This window comes from Haliaeetus leucocephalus, unplaced genomic scaffold, assembly GCF_000737465.1.
Source record: "Haliaeetus leucocephalus isolate CR32 unplaced genomic scaffold, Haliaeetus_leucocephalus-4.0 Scaffold495, whole genome shotgun sequence".
Lineage (NCBI taxonomy): Eukaryota > Metazoa > Chordata > Aves > Accipitriformes > Accipitridae > Haliaeetus > Haliaeetus leucocephalus.
Window position 1 is genome coordinate 1,417,819 of NW_010972931.1, and position 20,355 is coordinate 1,438,173.

At 47.2% G+C, this 20,355-nt stretch overlaps 1 protein-coding gene across 3 annotated transcripts in view; it reads left to right on the forward strand.

The window, feature by feature from the left end:
• The window catches only part of ARHGEF7 (Rho guanine nucleotide exchange factor (GEF) 7), a 125,634-nt gene that overhangs the window by 337 nt on the left and 104,942 nt on the right, over positions 1 to 20,355 (forward strand). For 2 of the 3 annotated variants that reach the window (XM_010575628.1, XM_010575630.1), the window contains exon 2: positions 14,675 to 14,761. The exons of the other annotated variant lie outside the window; for it this stretch is intronic. In XM_010575628.1, the coding sequence (XP_010573930.1) occupies positions 14,675 to 14,761 (87 nt within the window). The remainder of the gene's footprint in view (positions 1 to 14,674; positions 14,762 to 20,355) is intronic. 3 annotated transcript variants of the gene reach the window in all.

Here is a 20,355-nt window from a genome sequence, read left to right on the forward strand (position 1 = left end):
CCCCGGGCCCGAGGTTGAGGGGGAGGTGGTGGGGGTGCGCCCGTGGGGGGGGGCAGCCTGGCTGAAGAGGGCTTCTCCCTTGAGGGCCGCGGTTTTCCAAGTGTTTTCCGTAAGAAAACGCTTCGCTCTCCACATCGGAGTCCTGGCTGTGCATGGGAGAAGCATTTTTTTGAGGGGGGGGAGTTACGGATCTTTCCTGGCGTGCCACGAACCGGCTGCAAACTTGTCTACGCAACTGCTGGAATAGTCGTTGCCTCACCTCGCTCGGGAGGTGATTCAGCTCATCCCTCCCAGCCCCTGAAGGACATCTTAGTGTTTGATGCTTCGTTTTCCTGAAGGCTGTTTTAGCGTTATTTGGGTCTTCTGCTGCTTGGTAGCCTGTGGAGAAAACATCTCGTTCTTTTCGGGGTGAAAAAACGCGTCGCAGCTCTCTCCTGCGTTGCGTTTGAAGAAAATGTACTCTGTCAGGTAACTTTTATGTGTTATGTGTGCGTACGTAATTCCCGTCGTAGCTCAACTAGAGGGGAGGGGTTTTATTTTTGGTACTGTGCCCCGAGACTTGGGACAATCCAGTTGTCTCACCTGGCGTTCAACAGCGTAGCGACCCGTGTGTTGCCAAAACTTTCCTTAGGAGCCGATGCAAGGTAGTGAGGAGAAGACTGATGAAGGTCATCAGCTATGCTGATGGGAAAACTTGCATTTTTCACCTTTTGCAGTTGGCAGACCACTCCATGCATTGGAGCCTGCTGACAATGCGCTGCTTCTTACCTTTGGTGGCTCTTCTTCAAGTAGTCCGCCGACCCACAAAGTTGAAAACCAGTGCTTTGAGCTCGGTAGGGCACTGGACTGGACTGTCTCCCTTCAGTTCTTCAGTCTCCCGCCGACTGGGGTTGTTACTGGTTTGTGTTGTACTGTAGCGTGGAGGTCCTGGCTCTGGAGTGGAGTCCTGCTCTGCTGGCTGTAGTAGGTCGTTCCTGCCCCCCCTAAAGGCACAAGCAAATTAGGAGGCGGCGTGGGGATACGGAAACCCTGTGGGAGCCCATGGTGCTACCGATGGGCAATGGAAGCAACGAGAGCAAGGGCAGCGTGTTGGCGGTGGTGTGAGCCTGGCTACCTCGGGGTCCACCACGGCGACTGGCGGAGCTAGCTGGGACAGCCGAAGCCACCGCTTTCCCAAAAGTGGCTGTTTGTGTGATAGAGCCGAAGAGGACGTGTCTCCCCCCCCGAGGCTCTGCGGCTTTGCGGCCGTGGTGCGTGAGGTGCGAGCTGCTGTCCGGTGCGCTGGGCTGTAAACTGCAGCTCGGGAGCCGAGGTGACACGTGTGATGTGGGGCGGAGGGCAGGGACCCCCTTGGCGTGGGGATCCCCCCGCCTGGCCACCCACCCGCTTGGGCAGGCTCTGCCTGTGCCTCCTCGCCCCCAGGTTCTCTTGCCTGGTGGCACCAAGTCCAAGGAGGGTCTGGGCAGCCCATCTGGCCGTGCCGCTCAAGGCGTTCTCTGAGAGCATCTCTCCAAAATCCTGTGGCTTTGGGTCCTGAGCTTCGGGGCAGAAAAAAGTTTTTCCCCTTGTGCAGATGTCAAGCCTTGCAAAATGGGGTCCTGAACTCAATTTGGGAAATGGGCGCTACTGAACAGTGAAATAAATAAAAGAGCATGACAGGAATAAGTGTTAGAACAGTGTTTCCCAAGTTAACGTGTTTTTCCGTGTATGGTATAACTAGGGACAGCTCTGTTAGTGTGAATGAGAGGCTCTCTTCTCTCTTCACGTCAGAGGAGCGAACACCTCTGATGCTTGGGCAGGGGGTCCCTCCACGGCACCCACACCCAGAGGAGGGTTTGCAGGGGGGCACAGCTCCCCACAGCCTACCCCACCACCGGCCTGGCCTGCCAAGGGCCGTCGGGGGCTTCTCACGGACCTCGTGGCGCGGGGTTTGCGGTGGGTGGTGCGTGGGCTGGGACGGGAGCCAGGGCAGGAGGAACGCTGGCGCGTCGCAGCCTCCCACCTCCCCGAGCTCGCCCCGCGTTGAGCAGGGCGCTGGGACGGGCGGCTGCCGGAGGTGCCTGCCAACCTAGTGTGTCTCCTCCGGCTTTGGCTTAGGTAAAGTCTGGCTGGGGAGAAATCATCCTTTTTTAATTTTTTTTTTTTTATTAGGTGCTTTTTTATTTTTTTTGCGAGCGAACTGTACTTTTTTTTCTGGGCCTTTCACGTTGCGCTTTCTAATTCATAGGTGCGTCTGAGAGACTCATGAACTCATTTTCCCATCCAACTTTGTGAATATTCTTTTTCTGCAGACTCAGAGTATATACCAGATACTTCTTTCATGCTCTCAGCTGCTGTTATAAGTCTGAACTATTTCCATGATACTTACTTTTTTTTTGTTTGCTAATAAAAAAATATAAAATTTACATCCTTCCCTGTATTATGTTATTTTTTCAATGTCTTTTTTGCTGCTACTGTTCATTAGGTTTTTTTTTTTTTTTATTGAGTGCATTTTAAATATGAGCCCTTTCATTCCTTATTTGTCCTGAAAGCCCCCAGGTCGAACTGGACATTTTTGAAGTCTAAAAGATAAAAGGTTTGTCCCACAGATGTAGACTCATTCAGTTCTTAAAATCACTTGAGATCATAACTTTCTGTAAATATCTGACATCAGCAGACACTTTGCAGACTCACAGAGCTCGTTTTTATGTAAATACATAGTAGTAACTAAACCCAAAGAGAACATTTAAAAAAAAAAAAAAGAAGTTAGAAATAAGAAGGAATGTTTATCAGTTGGGGTTTTTTTAAGATGTTTTCTAGAAAATGCTATAAATGCATTTCTTTCTTTCAAAAACTGTTTAGAAAGAGGATTCAATATGTGCAGGAATGCAATAATACATTTTTTGATATTTTGTGCTTTTTTAAAGCCTCTGGGTACCCTGAGAGTAATTAGTAGAAGGTTTTTAATAAATAAAGGTTATGTGATCATAAAAGAAATCAAGCACTTGAAGGTCAAAGAACAGATTTTTCTCAAGTCGATAAAACAAATTAGTGGGTTTCAAGGCTGGTTAGTATGTTCTTCCTTTAGACTGCTGTGTATTTGTGTACCATCCTTGCACAGAACAACGTACAGAGCTTCTTGTCAGGAAGTTTTGGCTAAATTTGTTTACGTTAGTCATCTTCTATCTTGAACAACAGCTAAGGACAGATATTAAATTCACCAGATCCCAAGAACTCTTGAACAAAAATACTTTGGAAAGCAATGTTACTACAGACTGCTTCTTTCATGTTGGGGCTCCCATTTAACATCGTTGCGATTCCTTTGCATTTTGAGAGAGACCATGACAGGGTAAAACAAAATAGTTGGGTTAGGCAGTGTGATGGTACTGCTCAAAGCCTTACCCCAAACACAGGAAAGGAACAAAAGGGAGACCAGTTACTTGAAAAAAAACCCCAAACCACAAAACCAACAAAAACCACAACAGCTTCCCCCACCCTGACCAAACCCAGCCATGTCTTAGTTTTTTAAAGCGCAGAGATGCGTGCTGAAACACAGTGGTCAGTTGATCTGCTCTAAAAGGTAGGGAATTGCTGAATTCAAGTCCTTTGAATGAAAAGCCATGGTTTCAAGTTACAGGATTTCAACCCTGCACTGTAAAATTGAGTTACTTCGATGGCAGGGGAGAGGATCCCTGTGGAAGCATTGCAGTGCGGTCATCTGCCGCTTAGATGCTTTTCCTCGCAGAGATTGTCTTCCAAACAGATTCCTCCATCGCAGACCAGTTTGACCCACTTTTGACGTTGTAAACAGAGATCAGAACTGGAGCGGGAATTTTCCTTGTCATATGAGGCTTCGCGCTCCATTAAGTTTTGTTTGTACTTTCATTTATGGTCAGCTGTTGGACAGAAAGCATCATTTGGAGGACAGCTTTGTTACATTTGGGGAAACTGGGGAAGACTCATGGGGGGATGCCGTGCAGCAGCCATTTGGCACCTCGTGGTCCCCCCCGCTCCTGCTAGGGGCTCCTGGAGGGGATGAGAGCAGCTGGTTCAGCGCTTTGAAGCCAGGGGATGGGGAAGCGTGCCGGGTCTCACACGCCTTGGCCCCCCCTCCGTCAAACAGACCATCCCCAGCCCTTGCACCGAGCGTAGGATTAAACAACCCCGAAGCTGCTCGGCTGTGTGTGGGAGGCAGATCCAAAACACAGCCGCTTCCTCTCGCCGCTCCCCCACAGCCGAGGGGCGAGAGAATCGGTGCGGGGCTGGCCCTGGGAAAATAAACACAGCTCTCTCTTGCTGGCTGAGACTTGGTGTGTGGCTGGAAGAAAACTTCGTTCTCCCCATGGAGGATTGGGCACCAGCGTCGATATTAATTTGGTTGTTAATTGGGATAGTATCAGGACTGATGGCAGCAAAGATTAGGATCTTTTTATAAATACCTCGTGTATTAGTATGATTCTCTTTTTAATGACGGAGGTCTTTGGCTAGATGGGGTGTTCTGAATTGTGATTTAGGAAGAAATTAACTCTTGGTGACTCACAAGGCAAATGAATTGCTGTGTATGAACGCAAGCACTGAAAGAGGGTCAGAGTCCCCAAAAGGAGGGTTCGGGCTGCCCCGTGCGGCAGCTGTCTCGCCAGCCTTGTCCTCACGATGGGTGTGTGCACCTACGGCTCCGGCAAAGGGAGATGTATGTTCACTTATCTCTGATTTCACACAGATGTATCGGGGCCAAGTACTTCTGCCCTGTTGTGACAAGGTGTCACTTGGACGTGGTATTTCAAGCATTGCAAAGGAAGAAGAAAGGGAAGTTGTTTGGGAGCCAGGTTAATAACAAGTGGTGGTTTTTATAGCCCAGTACCTTTGCGGAGGGTGCAATGCCGGCTGTGAGCTGACTGTGGAGCCCAGGCAGAGCTCAGGAACCGTGGTGAGCATCCCACCCGTGGTGCAGAGGTTACTACTCCTAAGGTAGCAGTTGCCAGGTGCTGGCTGCCCCCGAGCAATCTGAATTTTGGAAATTCTTCTGGCAGGCTGGCTCTGCCCTGGCAGCCCCGGTGAGGCTATCGGGGTCTGCCTGGCTGAACTGAAGGACTGTCCTGCTTTCTATCACTGAAATCTGTTGGGAAGGTATTGCAGACGCTGGTATTGCAGCAGCAGCAGAAGGTCATCGTAGGACTAGACCTGGGAGGCAGGAAGCCAAATCTGCGTTTTAATGTGCATATGCTCTCCCCCCCCGGCAACAGTCCTTACGTAGAGCCTCCCAAGGAGATTATTGTGCTTCTGGCAAGAATAATCAGTGGCAGGCAGCTGTGCCTGCCGTGGCTGCGTGCTTGGGGAGCACCGGCGTGCGTGCGGATGCTGTTGCTCCAGGGTGGAAGCACTGCAAGGGCGAGCAAAGCGCCGGGGGAAAGCTATCCCAAGAGAAGTTGTAAGAGTGCCTTTTTCCTGAATAGGTGCTGTTCTCATACGTGTTACTGTGAGCTTCTTAGGGGATCGTTCAGCCCTTTTACAGAGTTGTCATTTACCACATTACTCCGGTTGCTTTGTGAGAGCAGGGGTGCACGGATGCACCGAAGGAGAATGCCCTTGCATTTCCCATCTATGCACTGGCTCTGTAATTCTGGTGACTGGGATGTTATCCAGAGAAACACAGTCTGCCTGTGTGCGCTGAAGAAGCAGAGGACGTGCATCTGTGTTTGCTGTCTTTTTCCTTGAAAATCAGACCCTTTTAATGCATAAGGATCTAGACTGAATTAAATAAGGGCATGCCAGACCCTGAAAAGAGGGGGCGATTAAGGAAACTGCTGGGGACTAAATTGTTTTTGTGACTAAATACAGAAGGGTAATGTAGTTTTGCTGGTTTTACTCTCGTTAGTGTCCTTTCCACAGTTTCTCGATGCATTCTTTCTATGTCTGTGCATAATATGGACAACAGACAAGGCAATTCCTTAGCCCTCAGATGCCCTACTGCTACCCAGGCCATCCGCTGAACACTGTGTCTCTGTGGGGAGGAGGAAGAGCTGGGGAGGTGCCACCAGCGTGCTCCCTCTGGTTACTGCTGCATGCTAGTGGCTGAGGGCACCACGTCGTTCAGCTGAAAATGTTTAAGACTGTAATTCAAGCTTTAGAAAAACTGGAAGTCTGGCTTTGAAATTGAAGTTGACAAATTATATATGTATGTAAATGTATTTATACATATATATACACACATATAGGTACTTAAAATCCGACTTTGAACCGCTGAAGGGAATTCAATATACATCTTTCTTAAATAACAGTTTTATTTAGTTGTTACTCAGTGGCTGTGATTTGAAGAGCTGGAACCTTAAAACATTTCAAGCATGACAGGGCTTGCAAAAATACTGTGAGCTGGCAACACGGAAGCGGCGTCAGTCTTGCACCTTGGCTAGCTGAGCTTTAGTCCCTGATCCTCAGGCAGTGAGATACTCCCACGCTCTCCCCGACTTCACTGCGTGGAGCAAAGCCACCTTCCCTCCACATCTCTCGGTACGACGTGGTTGCTGCCATCACCCGCTGCCGGCACCGCGGAGTCGAGGAGGGGTGCCTGGCCTCGTCTGCAAGAAGTTCCTGTCGTGCCACTCCTCGCCACGGACCTTTGGCACCCGGTGGGCAGAGTCCCCTCTTGGCCCGTGAAATGCTGCTGGGGTCTAAGAGCATTTCGTTCAGGTCTCCATTTTCCTGCTCTGCAGTGAGCGCCGTTGGATGATGCTGGCAGCTTGCCCAGGAGAGGGTCTCCACTGCAGGGCTTCGGTGGTCCTATGGAATATTTGCACACAGAGAGAGGGGGGAAAAAGCAGTAAAAATCATACACACACACCCCCGCCGGTGCAGCTGTGCTGACAGAGAAGTGCTTTTGTTGGCTTCGTTAATGTCATTGGGGGAAGCGGTACCGTTAGACTGGCAGAGGAATTCCCTCTCTGGCATATGTTACATCCACACCAAGGAGCTATGCCAGCATATCTAGCAGCAGAGCTCTCCCAGTGTAAACAAACCCTGAGTGATTGGACTCCTGAAGCCCGAGCTTGTGCTGCACCAAAACAGCGACGCTGCGTGGGAAATGCTGCAGGGTTTATCTGAGAAGGGTTGCAAAATCCCTACCCGCCAGCCTCCCTTTGCAGGGGAACCTCTTTAGGTAGGTTCTCGCCAAGCCCTGCCTGAACGCTGCCCGCGCCTGGAGCAGCACTTCATCGGGCTTTTTCCACTCAATGAGTTCAGGGAAACACACGTCTTCCTGCAGGCACCTAATGCTGGCACTCCTGGAGCTCCACAGCGTGTGGCTGATGATACTGCACGGGGTTGGTGACAGTTGCACGCTAGCCGATTTCCTCTTTTTCTTTAAAACAGCAAGAAAATAAGCAAAACCACAGGAATTAGGAGTATTAGGTCTCAGCATTTAGGAAACACTGGAAAGATTACTCCTGCAGCTGCAACTAGACCCTCTTATGTGTATACATAAAATTCTTAAGGCACGCTCCCATGCATGTGTTCCAGTAAGACTCCTGCCTGATTCAGTTCACAAGCTGGCCTGCAAGTGGATCGTAATTGCAGTTGCAAAGGCAGCTGTCAGTCTTGTATTTGCTAAGTTTTACGTGCTTGGCATTCTCAGTTTCTTAATGGTGTCTTATTGTAGTTTTTTGTGTGAAATATAAAAATATAATGGAAACTTCAGAAAACAAAAATACCATCTGGAATGTCCAGGCGCCCTTAACTTAGCTGTGTTTGTATCTTAAGGCTTGGTCAAATACCCGCCTCCTGGGAGTCAGTTCATAGACTTTGATGGGAATTTGATCAGGGTCCAAGGGAACTGACAAAAGTACAGTACTTCCACTGCAAAGAATGTACTGTTTTCCTGAATGTTGTTTAATACAGTTGCAAATCCGAAAGGACGAGCTCAAACAGCTGTATCAGTTTTATGGTATCATTTTCGCAGGGCAGATTATAGAAAAAAAGTAGCTCTGGTTGTTGTGTAAGAATCAAAGAGCCAGTTTATCAAGGCTGGCATTTTAACCAAACTGTAAATTTCCTTTGCAAACTTGGCTGAACTTAGTTTTTGAGGGCTATTCCCAATAAGGGACTGAAGCGGCTAAAGCAGAACATTGGTGTGTTTGAATGTAGGTCACTGTTAATGAAGGCTGGTCAAGCAGACGAGCATTTCTGAACATGTGCAGGGGAAGGACTCAAAGAGCTGGAGGAGTTTTAAGTCAACCAAAGTGCTCCTGGTTCCAGGTGCCATAGCAGGGTGGGAGTTGAGGGAGCATGGAGCTGTGGCTGATGAGTTGGTATAGCTCATTGGACAGTAAAGGAAGGGTGCTGGGATAAGGTTGTATGGTGGAAGAGTAGGGCGAAATGTGGGATTGGAGTTGCTGTTTTGGAAGGTGGTGGTGTGTGGTCTGAGGTGGGACAGTTGGAAGGATGGAGCAGAGGGACTGGCATGGTGATGATGTAGGATGTGTGGCAGAGGAGCGTCAGATATGGGGTTAGCTGTGGTGATGGCTATGGACCAAGGCAGTGGGACCTAAGAGCTGCTGCTGCTGCGGCTGTCACAAATAGTGGTGTCCAAGGGCAAGAGGCTTGGGAACCTCCATCCTAAATTATTTCATAAAAAGTGGGCACCTGTCACTTCTCAGAGAGGATGCACTGCTGAGTTCTTCCAAAGGACACTCAAGGGACTCTTGTAAGTCCAGGAGATGACTGGAGTTTGGGCTGCTAAGCATATGAAGGCTCACTGTGTTAAAGTCCCGGATGGGGTCAAGAACATAGGTGCACTCTTGCTTTTGCCTTCTGCTGTGTCTTAGCTCTTGGTTAACTTCAAGGCCGGGTATCCTTCTCAGCATATAAGAACTTTGGGGCATATTTTAAGGCACCTGCCTTCCCCTTTGTGCTGTGTGCAGAGCCTAGGCGAATTCTTGCGTGAACCCTGGAAATTTAAAATTTGGGCACCTTAGTGCATGGCTTGTAGGAGCTTCAGTCTTTTACTGGATCTAGCTCTTATGATCTATGCTGACTGACTGCTGCTGTGTTTTCAGAGGTAGGTTTCCTCATGCCAGAATACAGGTGTCTAGCACACGGTAACTGCTGCGTGGCTTATTATTGAAAAGTTTGTGGGCAGCAGGTTTTCTAAGTTGGGAAAAGTCAGTACTAAAGAGCTACAGTACCACAGAAGCAGTATCGTGTTAAGATCTGGTGCTCTATCAAGACACCTAATTTTAAAAGAAAAACTGCGCCTTGCTGAGAATGCTGATCTGTGGTTTTAGTTTAATTTTAGCATCCTGCTAAGGTCACCTAACGCCGCCAGCAAGACGTGTGATCCATGAAGTGGTTGGGCTCAACTGCAGAGTGCTCCTCACTTAGAGATGTGGAAGATGCGACCCTTTAAAATCCAGCTATGACTCCTGCTGTCCTGGGAGGAGCGTGGGGATCCATCCGCAGTCCTCTGAGCCCAGCTCTGTTCACCGACTACGGAGGGAGTGCCATACCTGCCATCGGTCCCTAGCAAGCCTCTCAAGAAGCCACTCGTTCTTTTCCATCCCTGCTGGGGGCAATTTATGAGGGCCGGTGCTCTGGGACAGAGGACAGAGCAGGAAACTCGAATGCCCCAAGGGATGGACCCTGCTGGGCATGGGAGCAGGAGCGGACAGGAGGTAGCACCGCTGGGAGCGGTGGGGAGGGAAGGAACCTGCAGGAGTTGCTGGACAGTGAATCAACCTGCAGCTTCACAGCCCAGGTTAGGGTGAGAATGGCCTGGTTTCCTCATCATCATTTTTTTAAATCTCATTTTTATCTGTGAATGCAAACCCTGGTGACAAAGCCCAGCCTGCGGCACTTGCACAGAAGATGTTCGCCTCTGTGCTCCATTGGAAGACCAGTTGCCCTTGATGTTGTGCCTTAGCCACTGAAAGGGGCTGGACACAAAACACGGCTGCTGTGGGACCGAATGTGATCCACAGGACCCTTTCATGAGCTTTGTTGTGTGGTTCATTTATAGTGTTTTTACAGATTAGGTTGTGGTAATGCTCTGTATGTACAAGGTGTTCTGAAACCTGGAGAGAAATCAGTTTCCTGCTGCGAGGCAGATACGGTGTAAAAGGCTCCAGGCAGGATGAACAGGGTGCAGGAAAAATGGTCCGGCACATTGTGACAGAGGACAGCACCCTCATCCACCCTGTCCCTACAACACCTCCTTTTGGGATTGCATTCTTCTGTGACGCTCTTCACAGTGCAGGGCTCCCTCTTCACGGGGTTTTCCCCTAGTACCCCTGCTTGAGGGCCAAGTCTTCAAACTTCAGACTCAGGCAGTCGTACTCCTGAACGGGACATTTTTAAGTGTCTGCTGGACATGCCTACTAGTTTGCAGCTATCTGTTATGTTCTCTATTAGTTTCTGCTTTCTCCTAACTGAGATAATCTTACATAGTAAACCATGTTGTACATATTTTATGTCATGCTAGGTAAATGATTGATTTTTTTTTTTTTCTATTTACGTGTATTAACTCTGCTGTCATTCAATCTCTTCCTATTGCCCTCATGGCAGATTGCAGTTTATGTTTGAAGGCCTCATACACCTCTCTTCTTTCACTCATTTTGTCAACTTGTTTGTTAGAGAAATGCAAATATACAGCTAGTTTTCCATACATGTAGCTCAAGATGTCTCCTACTTCTTATTAATTTCTCGTGTTTACTTATTGCCATCAAAGGACTTTGTTTTTCCTTTTAAACTCATTATTTCATACATTCCTTGCTTATTTTCTTCATATACTTTCCCTGTTCAAATGAACTAATGGTAGCCTTTTTCATTTTTTCTAAGACCACCCCTGTCATACCTTTCCTTGATACTGCCCGACTCCACAATGCCCTTTTTAATGCATTTGTCATTGATGATTAAAATGATAGATTTAAACTGATCAAAAGGGATGTAACATTTAGCTAGGTACCATCTATTTGTATGGCAAATATTCTCCATCTTTTCTGGATGGCGGAAGATGTGCTCTGCTCCTTGATAGCTGCAGTGTATAACATAAGTGTCCTCATTGAACTATCCGTGATTTCCAGAACTACTCCCTGAGAGATTAAATCTTAATCAGAACCTGTCCCTGAACCACGAAGAAGTGGTTTAAACTGTTGCTGCTCTGTGTATTGCCTTCCACTTGTCTCTTTGGATTCCACTGTGGAGCCCCAGTCCCTAATTAAGAATCTGTCAGGTCCCTCTGGAATTCCTGTCTTTTCTAATTACTATTAATCTTTTTTATTTGTATTACTAGAGCACATAGAGGTTCCAGTTGGACACTGAGGCCTCTTTGTACTGGGACTTGTATAGACATATAAGAAGACAGCCCCTATTAATGAACTAAGGGTCTTGGTCTGTGAAAGCAAGAGGATGAAGCAAATATCGGAGAGGAAAATATGTAACCTCTTTATTTCCTTGGCTTTATGTGCATGCAATCTACTTTTTATTAAGCTAAGTAATTTTGGAGTATGACTCTATTTGATTTTGTTTATTCTTTCCCTCTGAGTGTATTTGCCATCTTTCAGGCAGACTAGTACTTACCTGCCTGTGGTCTGCTTGCAGCTATGTTCTGTTAGGTTTTGAATAGTCTGCGAGGCTATAAATGTGATCTGTGAGAGAGAGGTCACCCTCCTGACCTGCCTATAACTGTATGTGAAGGATGTCGTATACCGTAAGTGTGATTTTTAACACGGACTTGGCCCACATAATTGCACTTTGAGATTCTGTCAGAGGGGCTGAGTTTGTTACTCGGATCCCTCACTGTGTTTCTCGGCCATCTGTAGGAGAAGGTTGCCAGAATCACATTAAGATTTCCCAGGTAAATAACTTAACGGGTTTGCTTCTTTTCATGGGATCATTAACACTTTAAATTTGTAGCGGGATACAAATGCTAAGGTATTTTTACATTCGTTACCCATACGCTTCTCTCTCCTCTTGGATAAAAATGCCATTGTAGCCACAGAGCTGAGAAAATGTAGCCTGCTTCTCACATCACCCCTGAAGTCTTTCCCCTTGTTTTGTGAGAGAAGAAATGGCATTTCTAAAGATTTACTGTAACTTCATTCTTTCGAAGGAAGATGATTTTTAACATACATTAGAGTACTGGTCTGTGAGACTTCAGCCCTACGTGTATTTGGCATTATTTTAAACTTCCAGACCTGACAGAGGACAATTTGCAGGGTTTGGGTTTTCTTTGCTCATTGTTTCTTTAGTCTTTAATTGGAAGTTTTTGCTCTCCTCTAATCAGATGTCCCTCCTTATCCCTGCACCACCCCTACCCCCCCTTTTTTGGCCTACTTCCAGGTATTGTGCAGTCTTTTATGAATTATGTGCAGTCTCTTATAAGGTGGTAGTACATATATGTGGCTTTCTTACAATTACAGAGCTCTGCGCTTAACATGTTGGGGATTTAGGGAATAGTGTTAATGTGGATTATGTTATGAGACAAGACATTTGTTTTTTTTAAGAGAAATCTAGGTTTACTTTGATTTCTTCTTAGAGGTTATTGTTTGGAGAGTAGAAGTAATTTTAAGGTTTCTCAGAATGAAGGGAGGCCTTGATGAATGAAGTATAAGCAACGAAGAAAATGGTGGGTGCAAAATAAGAGATGAGGAAGTATGACCTATAAAGGGAGATAAAACCCAGTTATTATGCAAATAGTTTAAGAAAAAAAAAAGAGTTATAAATTGCAACTATATAATTGTTAGGAACATGGAGGAGACTAACAGGATTCTCAGGAACCTATTCCAACAAGGGATGTTGGCATGATTGACTAAGGTTGAGATTTCTTACTAGAATTAAGAAATAAAGTAATAATCAAAAAGTATAACAAGCAAGAGGGATGAAGCTCATGACGTTTTCAAGAGGTTCTCTCACCACTTACATCCTTTCTAAACTTACTGAACTTATCTGTCAGGCTGTCGTACTCCCATGGGACTTCTTTGGCTTTCCCTTTACATTTTAGTGTAGTAAAAGGGTTATTCTTAACCCATAGCAGTTTATCATAGTACCCAACAATTCGAGGAGTTTGATGTATGTGTGCTTGCTTAAGGAAAGGAAAATTATTCATCTCGTATTGCTACCAAGTTCCTTGTATTACAAAATAGTGGCTTTCATTTAAAACTCATCTGAATTTTGTGCTTAGGAAATGATAGTGACTTGTGTTTTAAGTTTCTTCATACCAGGTTCACCCTGTCGTGCTGTTGCATTTGTTAATTTTGTGGCATCATGGGGTCAGAGATATCTTTGATACCCTATAAATGTATGGGAAGGCACTGCCTTGGTTTCAGGTTGGTGCAGTGTTTGGAGTCAACCTTACGCCAAGTTCCCAGTGCTGTGGAGGTGGATTATGCTTGTGAGGTTTATGTAGCCTTGACGTACGGGTGCCGTTAACAAATCTTCCTTCCGAGTGTAATGCATAATCGAAGGACACGCCGTCCGCCGCACGTTGCCTCCTCAGCTTCCAGCGACTTGCAGTGCATGCCTGTGCTAGGCTTTCCCCTTCCAACAGAACGAGGTGTCCAGGGCTGCAGGTCTGCTTACCTCTCTCAGTTTGGGCAACGCTTTGTTTGCTAAACTACTTCACAGAAATCAATGAATTTATTGTGAAATGATGCTTACGTGCACGCAGAATTTGAGTTGAGCTGTGGTAGGTTAAGCTACGTCCCCGAAGCCCATGGGGCTGGCTGCTTTTCCGTGGAAGGTCTACGCTTGGCTTTTGGGGTAGAGGTTGAACCCAAGGCAGCACGAAGGCGGCTGCGGAGAGGACACGGCTGCGTTGCCAGAGGCTCTTTTCTCTTAAGTTCGGTCAAGGTTTTCCTCTTTGTGAAGCTGCTTTTCTTCTGGCGCAGGAAGAAGTTTAATAAACTGCAGGTAAACAGAGCTCGTTAACGTCGGACCCTGGAATTGGTCGATCATTAACTCCGGGTACTGCTCTTTTCCCACTGAGGTGTTTGGGGCATTTCTGGTACAATTCCTCGTCAGAAAACCGATCGTTAAGGGCGAACCGAAGTCAAAACACCGGGGGGGGGAGGTGGGCACCGGCAGCCTGCAACAACCGAGGCGACCCACCCGCGACGTGGGCACTTCACCCCGTGCACGATGGTTTCTCGCTGCGGCCCGGGGCGGGCGGGGCTGTGTCCCGGCTGCCCCTCAGCCCCGGGCCCGCCTCGCCTCGCCCTGCAGCCGGCTCAGGGGGGGTGTGTGTGCGCGTGTAGTATTATTTTAAAAAATTAATAAAAGACTAAGGCGGGGAGGCCTGTGGGCGCTCCCAGCCGGGCTCCCCGCCTTCCCTGCGCCGGCCGGGGCGGGGCGGGGGAGGGCCGGGCCGGGCCGCGCCTCCTTCCCTCCCTCCCTCTTTCCCTCCTTCCCTGCCTCTTTCACTCCTTCCCTCCCTCCTTCCCTCCTTCCCTTCCTCCCTCTTTCCCTCCTTCCCTCCTTCCTTCCCCTCGCCGCCCGGGGCCGCGCCGGCCGGGGCCCCCCTGCCCTCGCACGCCATTTCCTGTCCTCCGTGTTTACTTCCCGGTTCAACCCCTTCAGTGGGAGCGATCGGCGCCGCCGCCGCCGCCTGCGGAGGGAGCGGGAGGTGAGGGGAGCCGGGGGGGGACGCCGGGCCGAGCCGGGCCGGGCCGGGCCGGTCCCCGCGCTGAGCCGTCCGCCTCTTCTCTTGCAGGTGTACCCGGAGCCGCGGACGGAGGGCGAGTGCCTGAGCAACATCCGCGAGTTCCTGCGGGGCTGCGGTGCCTCCCTCCGCCTGGAGGTGAGTCGGGGCGGGGGCGGGCAGCGCCGGGCGGGGGGACCCCGGCTCCATCCCCGCGGGTCGAGGAGGAGGGTGTGGGTGTGGGGGTGTGGGGGGGGTTCGCTGCCCGCCCGGCGCCGCGGGAGGCGGCCCTGCCCTCCCTTTGTGCCCGGGGAGGCGGGGGCGGCTGCAAGATGGTGGCGGCGGCCGCCCCTCCCCTGGCTGCGGGCCCGGGGGGGGGGGGGGAAAAACCGCCCGGGGCTGCGCTCGGCGGCCTCTCTCCCCCTGACCGCTGGGGTCTCGGTGGCGGCTCCGCCGCGGCGGCATGGCTTGGCTGGCCGACTGACCGAGAGGGTGGAACGTTTCACGGGGATTCGTTCCCCCCCGCCCACGGTACCGCGGGGAAGGGGCTCGCTCCTCCTTACCGAGGGCTGGGGGAAGGTGACCCCCCCCCCCCCGGCTCTGTCCGTGCGAAGCCGGGGCGCGGGGGGGGGGCTTTGTCCGGCTCCGTTGCGGATAAAACCTTTGCTTTTCTGTTCAAGTGGGTTCTTGGTGATAAACGTATAAACGGCATCCGATTTATTTGTGAAGCTGCTTCTCGCGTGCCGGAGTTGGCTTACAGAAATTAAGTTGATAATGGCCAAATGAAACGCTAATTAAAGAAAATGGTAGGTGGTGTTCCTTCCGTTTAAATTTATGTTATGTAAAAGTGCAGCAAACTGCCATCTTCTCCAAACGTGCGTTCCCAGGGTTGCAAATTAGGTAGTCATATATTACCAGTATATTTAGCTATAGCGAGTACATGCTGCCGTCGAGTTTACTTGATGTGTGTGCGTGGGAAGGAACTGATGCGATTGAAAACAGGTTGCAACTTCTGTGCATTGGAAAGTGAGAGGTATCACAGTTTCAGTTCTTAGAGGCATTTTTTGGGTGGAAGAAATGGTTTCTAGTGCTTTTTTTTTGGGTGGAAGAAATGGTTTCTAGTGCTTTTTTTTGGGTGGAAAAAAATGGCTTCTGGGGCTTCTGAACTTAAATTAGCAAAGTGTTGCCTTATTTAGTTCTCAGGTTCTTGGAGTACCTCTGGTCCTGCCTGTGATTTTGCCAGGCAGTAACAGAGTATCACTAAAAAGACCCTGGTTGCTTTACTGACGCCTCTAAACCATGAAGTATCGTTAGTGAAATTAATGATACTTACAGGACTTGCATTTAATCTTAGGTTCCATTGTGGGGAAAGATGGAAATTACGACAGCTTTTAGCGCCGTTCCTTGTGAAATAAGACCTTACACTCTTACCTGCCTTTCTCTTCACCTCACCAAATAAATAGAGAATATTCTAGGATATGTTGGGAGAGAAAAAACAAATTAAGTTCTAAAATGTTCAGAAGCCACGTTCTGGGGTGAACTTTGCGTTCTCTCAAGCATTCTGTTTTGCCTTAAAGCAGCTGTCTCTCCATTAATCTTTTCTAGGGCTACATTAAGTTTTTCATGTTTTGAACATTCATGTGTGAGAGCCGATTGAAAAGTCAACTAGTAGACATGTATGAGCTAGGGAGAATTGGGGAGGCAGGCACTTCAAATCTCACTTCAGAAATAAATTGAGTATTGCGAATGTTAAAGCAAAAGGGGGAAAAAATACCATTAATATCCCTCTCCCTCCCTTACTCGCTTCTTACTGCAGGTCTGTCACGAAGCTTGAGTTTTTTTTCAATTGTGACAGGCTGGAAATAGTCACAGTGTTGCAGTTTGGTCTCTTTTGTAGTTGCAGAAAGCTTTTGTCAGCTCTTTTCCTCAGAGTGACAAGAAAGCAAAGAAAACCGATTTAAAAGAAAAAAGAGAATTTTGGTCTTACTCTCAGAGCCTGAGTATCTTTGGGCATAGTCAGATTGTTAACCTGGCCTCGGGGGCTTCTCAGCAAGATTGCCGGAAACTCCTTTCTTACGTGGAGGTAGCTGGCTGCAGTAGCTTCCAGCTCGGCATGTTGGAACAGGAATTACTCCCAAGCTACCAGAAGAGTTGAGAGGCTGGCAGGAAGGAGCACAAATGCTTGGGCTTATGGAGCCTCTTGTGTGTGTATTTACGGCTTGTATGTTGGCCGTTCCCTGTTGTTTTCTCATTAATTTTTCCAGCCCCCTAGCTGTGGCCAAGGATGAGAGGAATGGCAACCCGGATTCAACCAGTGAGTACCTGGCAGGGGCCTCTCGGCCGTCCACTAATCCTGGGCTCTTTCTCCTGTCTCCTTGAACAAGGTGTGAGTCAGCCCTTGTGGATCTCTGCCTTCCTCGCTGTGGGAACTGGGGAGATGCCATAGCTCCTCCGAGCAGGCAGCGTCTATGTAATGCTTCCTTAGTTGCGATCAGGTTTAAAGATTGCGTTGAGCAAAGAGTGTGAAGAGCGTCTCTGGAAGTGGTGAAGGCGATATTTTCGGAGAGGGCAGATTAGCTAATAAAGAGTTAATGGTGAGTATAAATATTTGACAGAGTGGTGGATGTGTATGTGATACCTTAAATAGTAGAAACATTTGGATGGTACAGGTATCGGAGGAAGCTCTAGAGTGGTGTGGGGAGATGTGACCTTGTTCTGTGCACTAATGCGGTGCTTTTCCTAGCAAGTATTCTGCAATGTTGAGTTTTGCATGGCTCTGCAAAGGGTGCAGTTGAGCCTGATGTTGAATCTGAGTTATATGTAGTTGGATCAGGTGATTTCTCTGTCTGTAATTTTGTGAGTGTCGTAAAAACACAGTACTGGTTTGCTTAGCCTAGGTTCGGCATTGCACAAGCATTTTTTGCTCCCGGATCTGAACTCATCTTGGAAGTCGTAGAATTGTATTTTTACAAAACCATGTCTGGAGCTCTGTACAGTTCCAGCTTTGGAGACTTCGTTATGGAACGTTTGAGGACTTGATAAACTGCCGTGGTTAATGGAAAGTTGCACAGCAGTAGATGGCTTCTTTGGGATGCTTTCCTCTGTGGTGTCCTTTTATTAGAGGACATGATGACTGTTGCTTTCCTACTCTAAAAATAGGGGGTGGAGGTGAGAACTTTGTTGGTCTGGAAATGTTCTGGTGTCTGAAAGTTGTCGTTCTTATCTTCTTCCTCTTACTTCCCAGTAATTTGGGGCTATTAGAAAGATAATAGGATATTCAGAAAGGATATTTCAAATTCTAATGAGAAATATTGCTATTCCTCAAAGGAAACCAGTGGCTCCCTTCCCACACCCCTCAGTGGTTTTTGATGTTTAAGTGTTCCAGAGCAAAAAGTGTACTTAATCTGGAGCTTACAGCAATCCTTTGTAAGATGAAATCTGGGTTGGTGAAGCAGAGCAAGTTTCAAGAAATAACCAGAAGAATGTCCTGCAAGTATTGTTTTTTAAGTTATTTTTTTAATACAGGTTTTTTGTATGCAGATACAAATTGCTGAGATGTATTAATGAATTTGCAACTCCATGTTGCTTTTCCCTTCTGGAAACTCTTAGTGTTTGCTTAGAATAATTCTAGTGTCGAGTAGTTTATCCTACTTTGAAGCTTCACTGCCTATGATGAATGTCTGCGTAGATGGAAGGGACTGTAGAATAGCTGCGTACGTTGTTGGTTCACAACTTACTCTGTGCTTTTTGCTTAGGCAAAGCATATTTACTATATACTGCTCATGCCATTTTTGTTTTAAAAGCTATTTTCCCCCACAGTTTTGTCTTTGGGTAGGAAGACATTTAACTGTACTTCCTTCTGAGAAGTATGACCTGCTTTTCGAAGCAGGGTCCTAGACAGTTGTTGTACGTGATGGACTCTGTTCTAGAAGAATATGGCTGGATATGTATAGTTGAGATGGAACTCACTGCAGGTATACAGTACCTTCCACAGAAGTCTGGTGAAAAAGACAAAAATGAAAGGGTAATGGTCACAGAGCATTTGTTCCTGTCTGAGCCCTAATAAGTTTTGCTGTAATGATTATTGTGTACCTGTGTCGTGTTACTCCAGTTTTGTTCTCTTTCAAAGGAGTTTCAGCTTCCTGAATATAATGTAGTCTTTCCTCTTTCTTTGACCAGAGCTGCTTGACAGCTTGCAGGGCCAAAAAGAGGCCCTGGAGAAATCACTGTATAGTTCAACAGCAGAGGAGATTGTTTGGGGAGCAGTTAAATGTGGAATAATAAGCAACAGGTTAATAGAAAACCATGTTAGTGTCTGTTGTTTAAAGGGCAGAGTGCTTGATATATCCTGTGAACAATACCAGGCTCTATGTGATCAAATTCCATGAGTAGTGTCTTGCAGCATTTTTCTGCTGGCTTTCATCACATAAAAGATTAATGCCTGCTTATCTGCAAGTATCTAATGTTAACAGGTTTCTTGAGCTCAAAAATGTTTTGTATTTCTGACTTTTATACTGATGTGAAAAATGGCAGCTGGCTAGTGGAAGAAGATAGACAAGCCATGGATCTGAGAACCTTCTCTGTACCTGCCAAGAGACCTGCTTGCCTGTGGGATTCAGGATGGTCATTTTATGACAGAGTCAGCAATGCCAAAACCAGGATTTTATTTCTACAGTAAACTAACCAAAGAATAAATAAAGCAAACCTGGCAGTCTTATGCAGTCTAAGAAGATCCTGTGTTTTGTTTATTATTAAATCTCTCTTGTACAAGAAGGATTTGCCCTTAAGGTTCAGAACACTGCATGCAAATTTGGGAAATATAATTCATAGCTCTCGAGATTTAATCAAGATATACAAATGTCCATAAATGTCTATAATACAGCTCTAGCCTTGGGGAAAAGTTTGTAAGGGGTGCCAGTGTCATTCTGTTTGACCAGCTTATCTTTTGGGAGCCAGCCTGCATGTCTGTCGTCTTCCCTTACACCCACCCCTACCATAGCAGTTCATCTATTAGGTGATGCTCCTCTTCTCTGAGCCTTGCATACTTCTTTAGGTCATTATAGCTACAATCCTACTACCGTTGTGGCCTTGGAAAGGTATTCTGCAAGTTGGCCTTCAAAGACCTATTCGTATAAGGAACGCACGGAGCTAAGCTGCTAGCATGGATGGACTTAGGTGACATCTGTTAGTGAATTAGGAATGAGTAGGATTCTAGTACTGAAGAGCTTTAGGCCAATCTTATGATGATACAGAAATTCAATCACCCAGCTACTCCTTTCAGCCCTTGTTCAGACTGTAATCTTTGTTTTGTCAAGAACAATATTTTCTTTAGATTTGCTCTTGGCTTTATTCCAACAGAATGCCTTTCTAACCCAGAAGGTGTGTTGCCGAATGCTGTGGCTGAAGGCCTTCGTGATTTTTTGTGATAAACGTTCTTCAGAATTGTTATGTTTTAAAGTTACCATTCTTTGCTTACAGACCACACGTTGGAAAGTTTTATTTGGAGGCTGAGATCTTACGGGTAGATTTTTCAAAAGGAAAAAGCTGTACAAAGAGGTTGCATCTTTTATTAAAGATATGGCTACTGTATTTCTTCCCCCCACCCCTGATTTCTAATTGTTCGCAAAACTACTCTAACAGATCTGTACTAGCTAATATTTACAGTAAAGTGTGGTGTGTCACTGCAACTTGCCTTGTACATACTGACCTCTAAGAAATGACTGTGTCATGTCTGTTGTGTCCGTGTCCCCCCC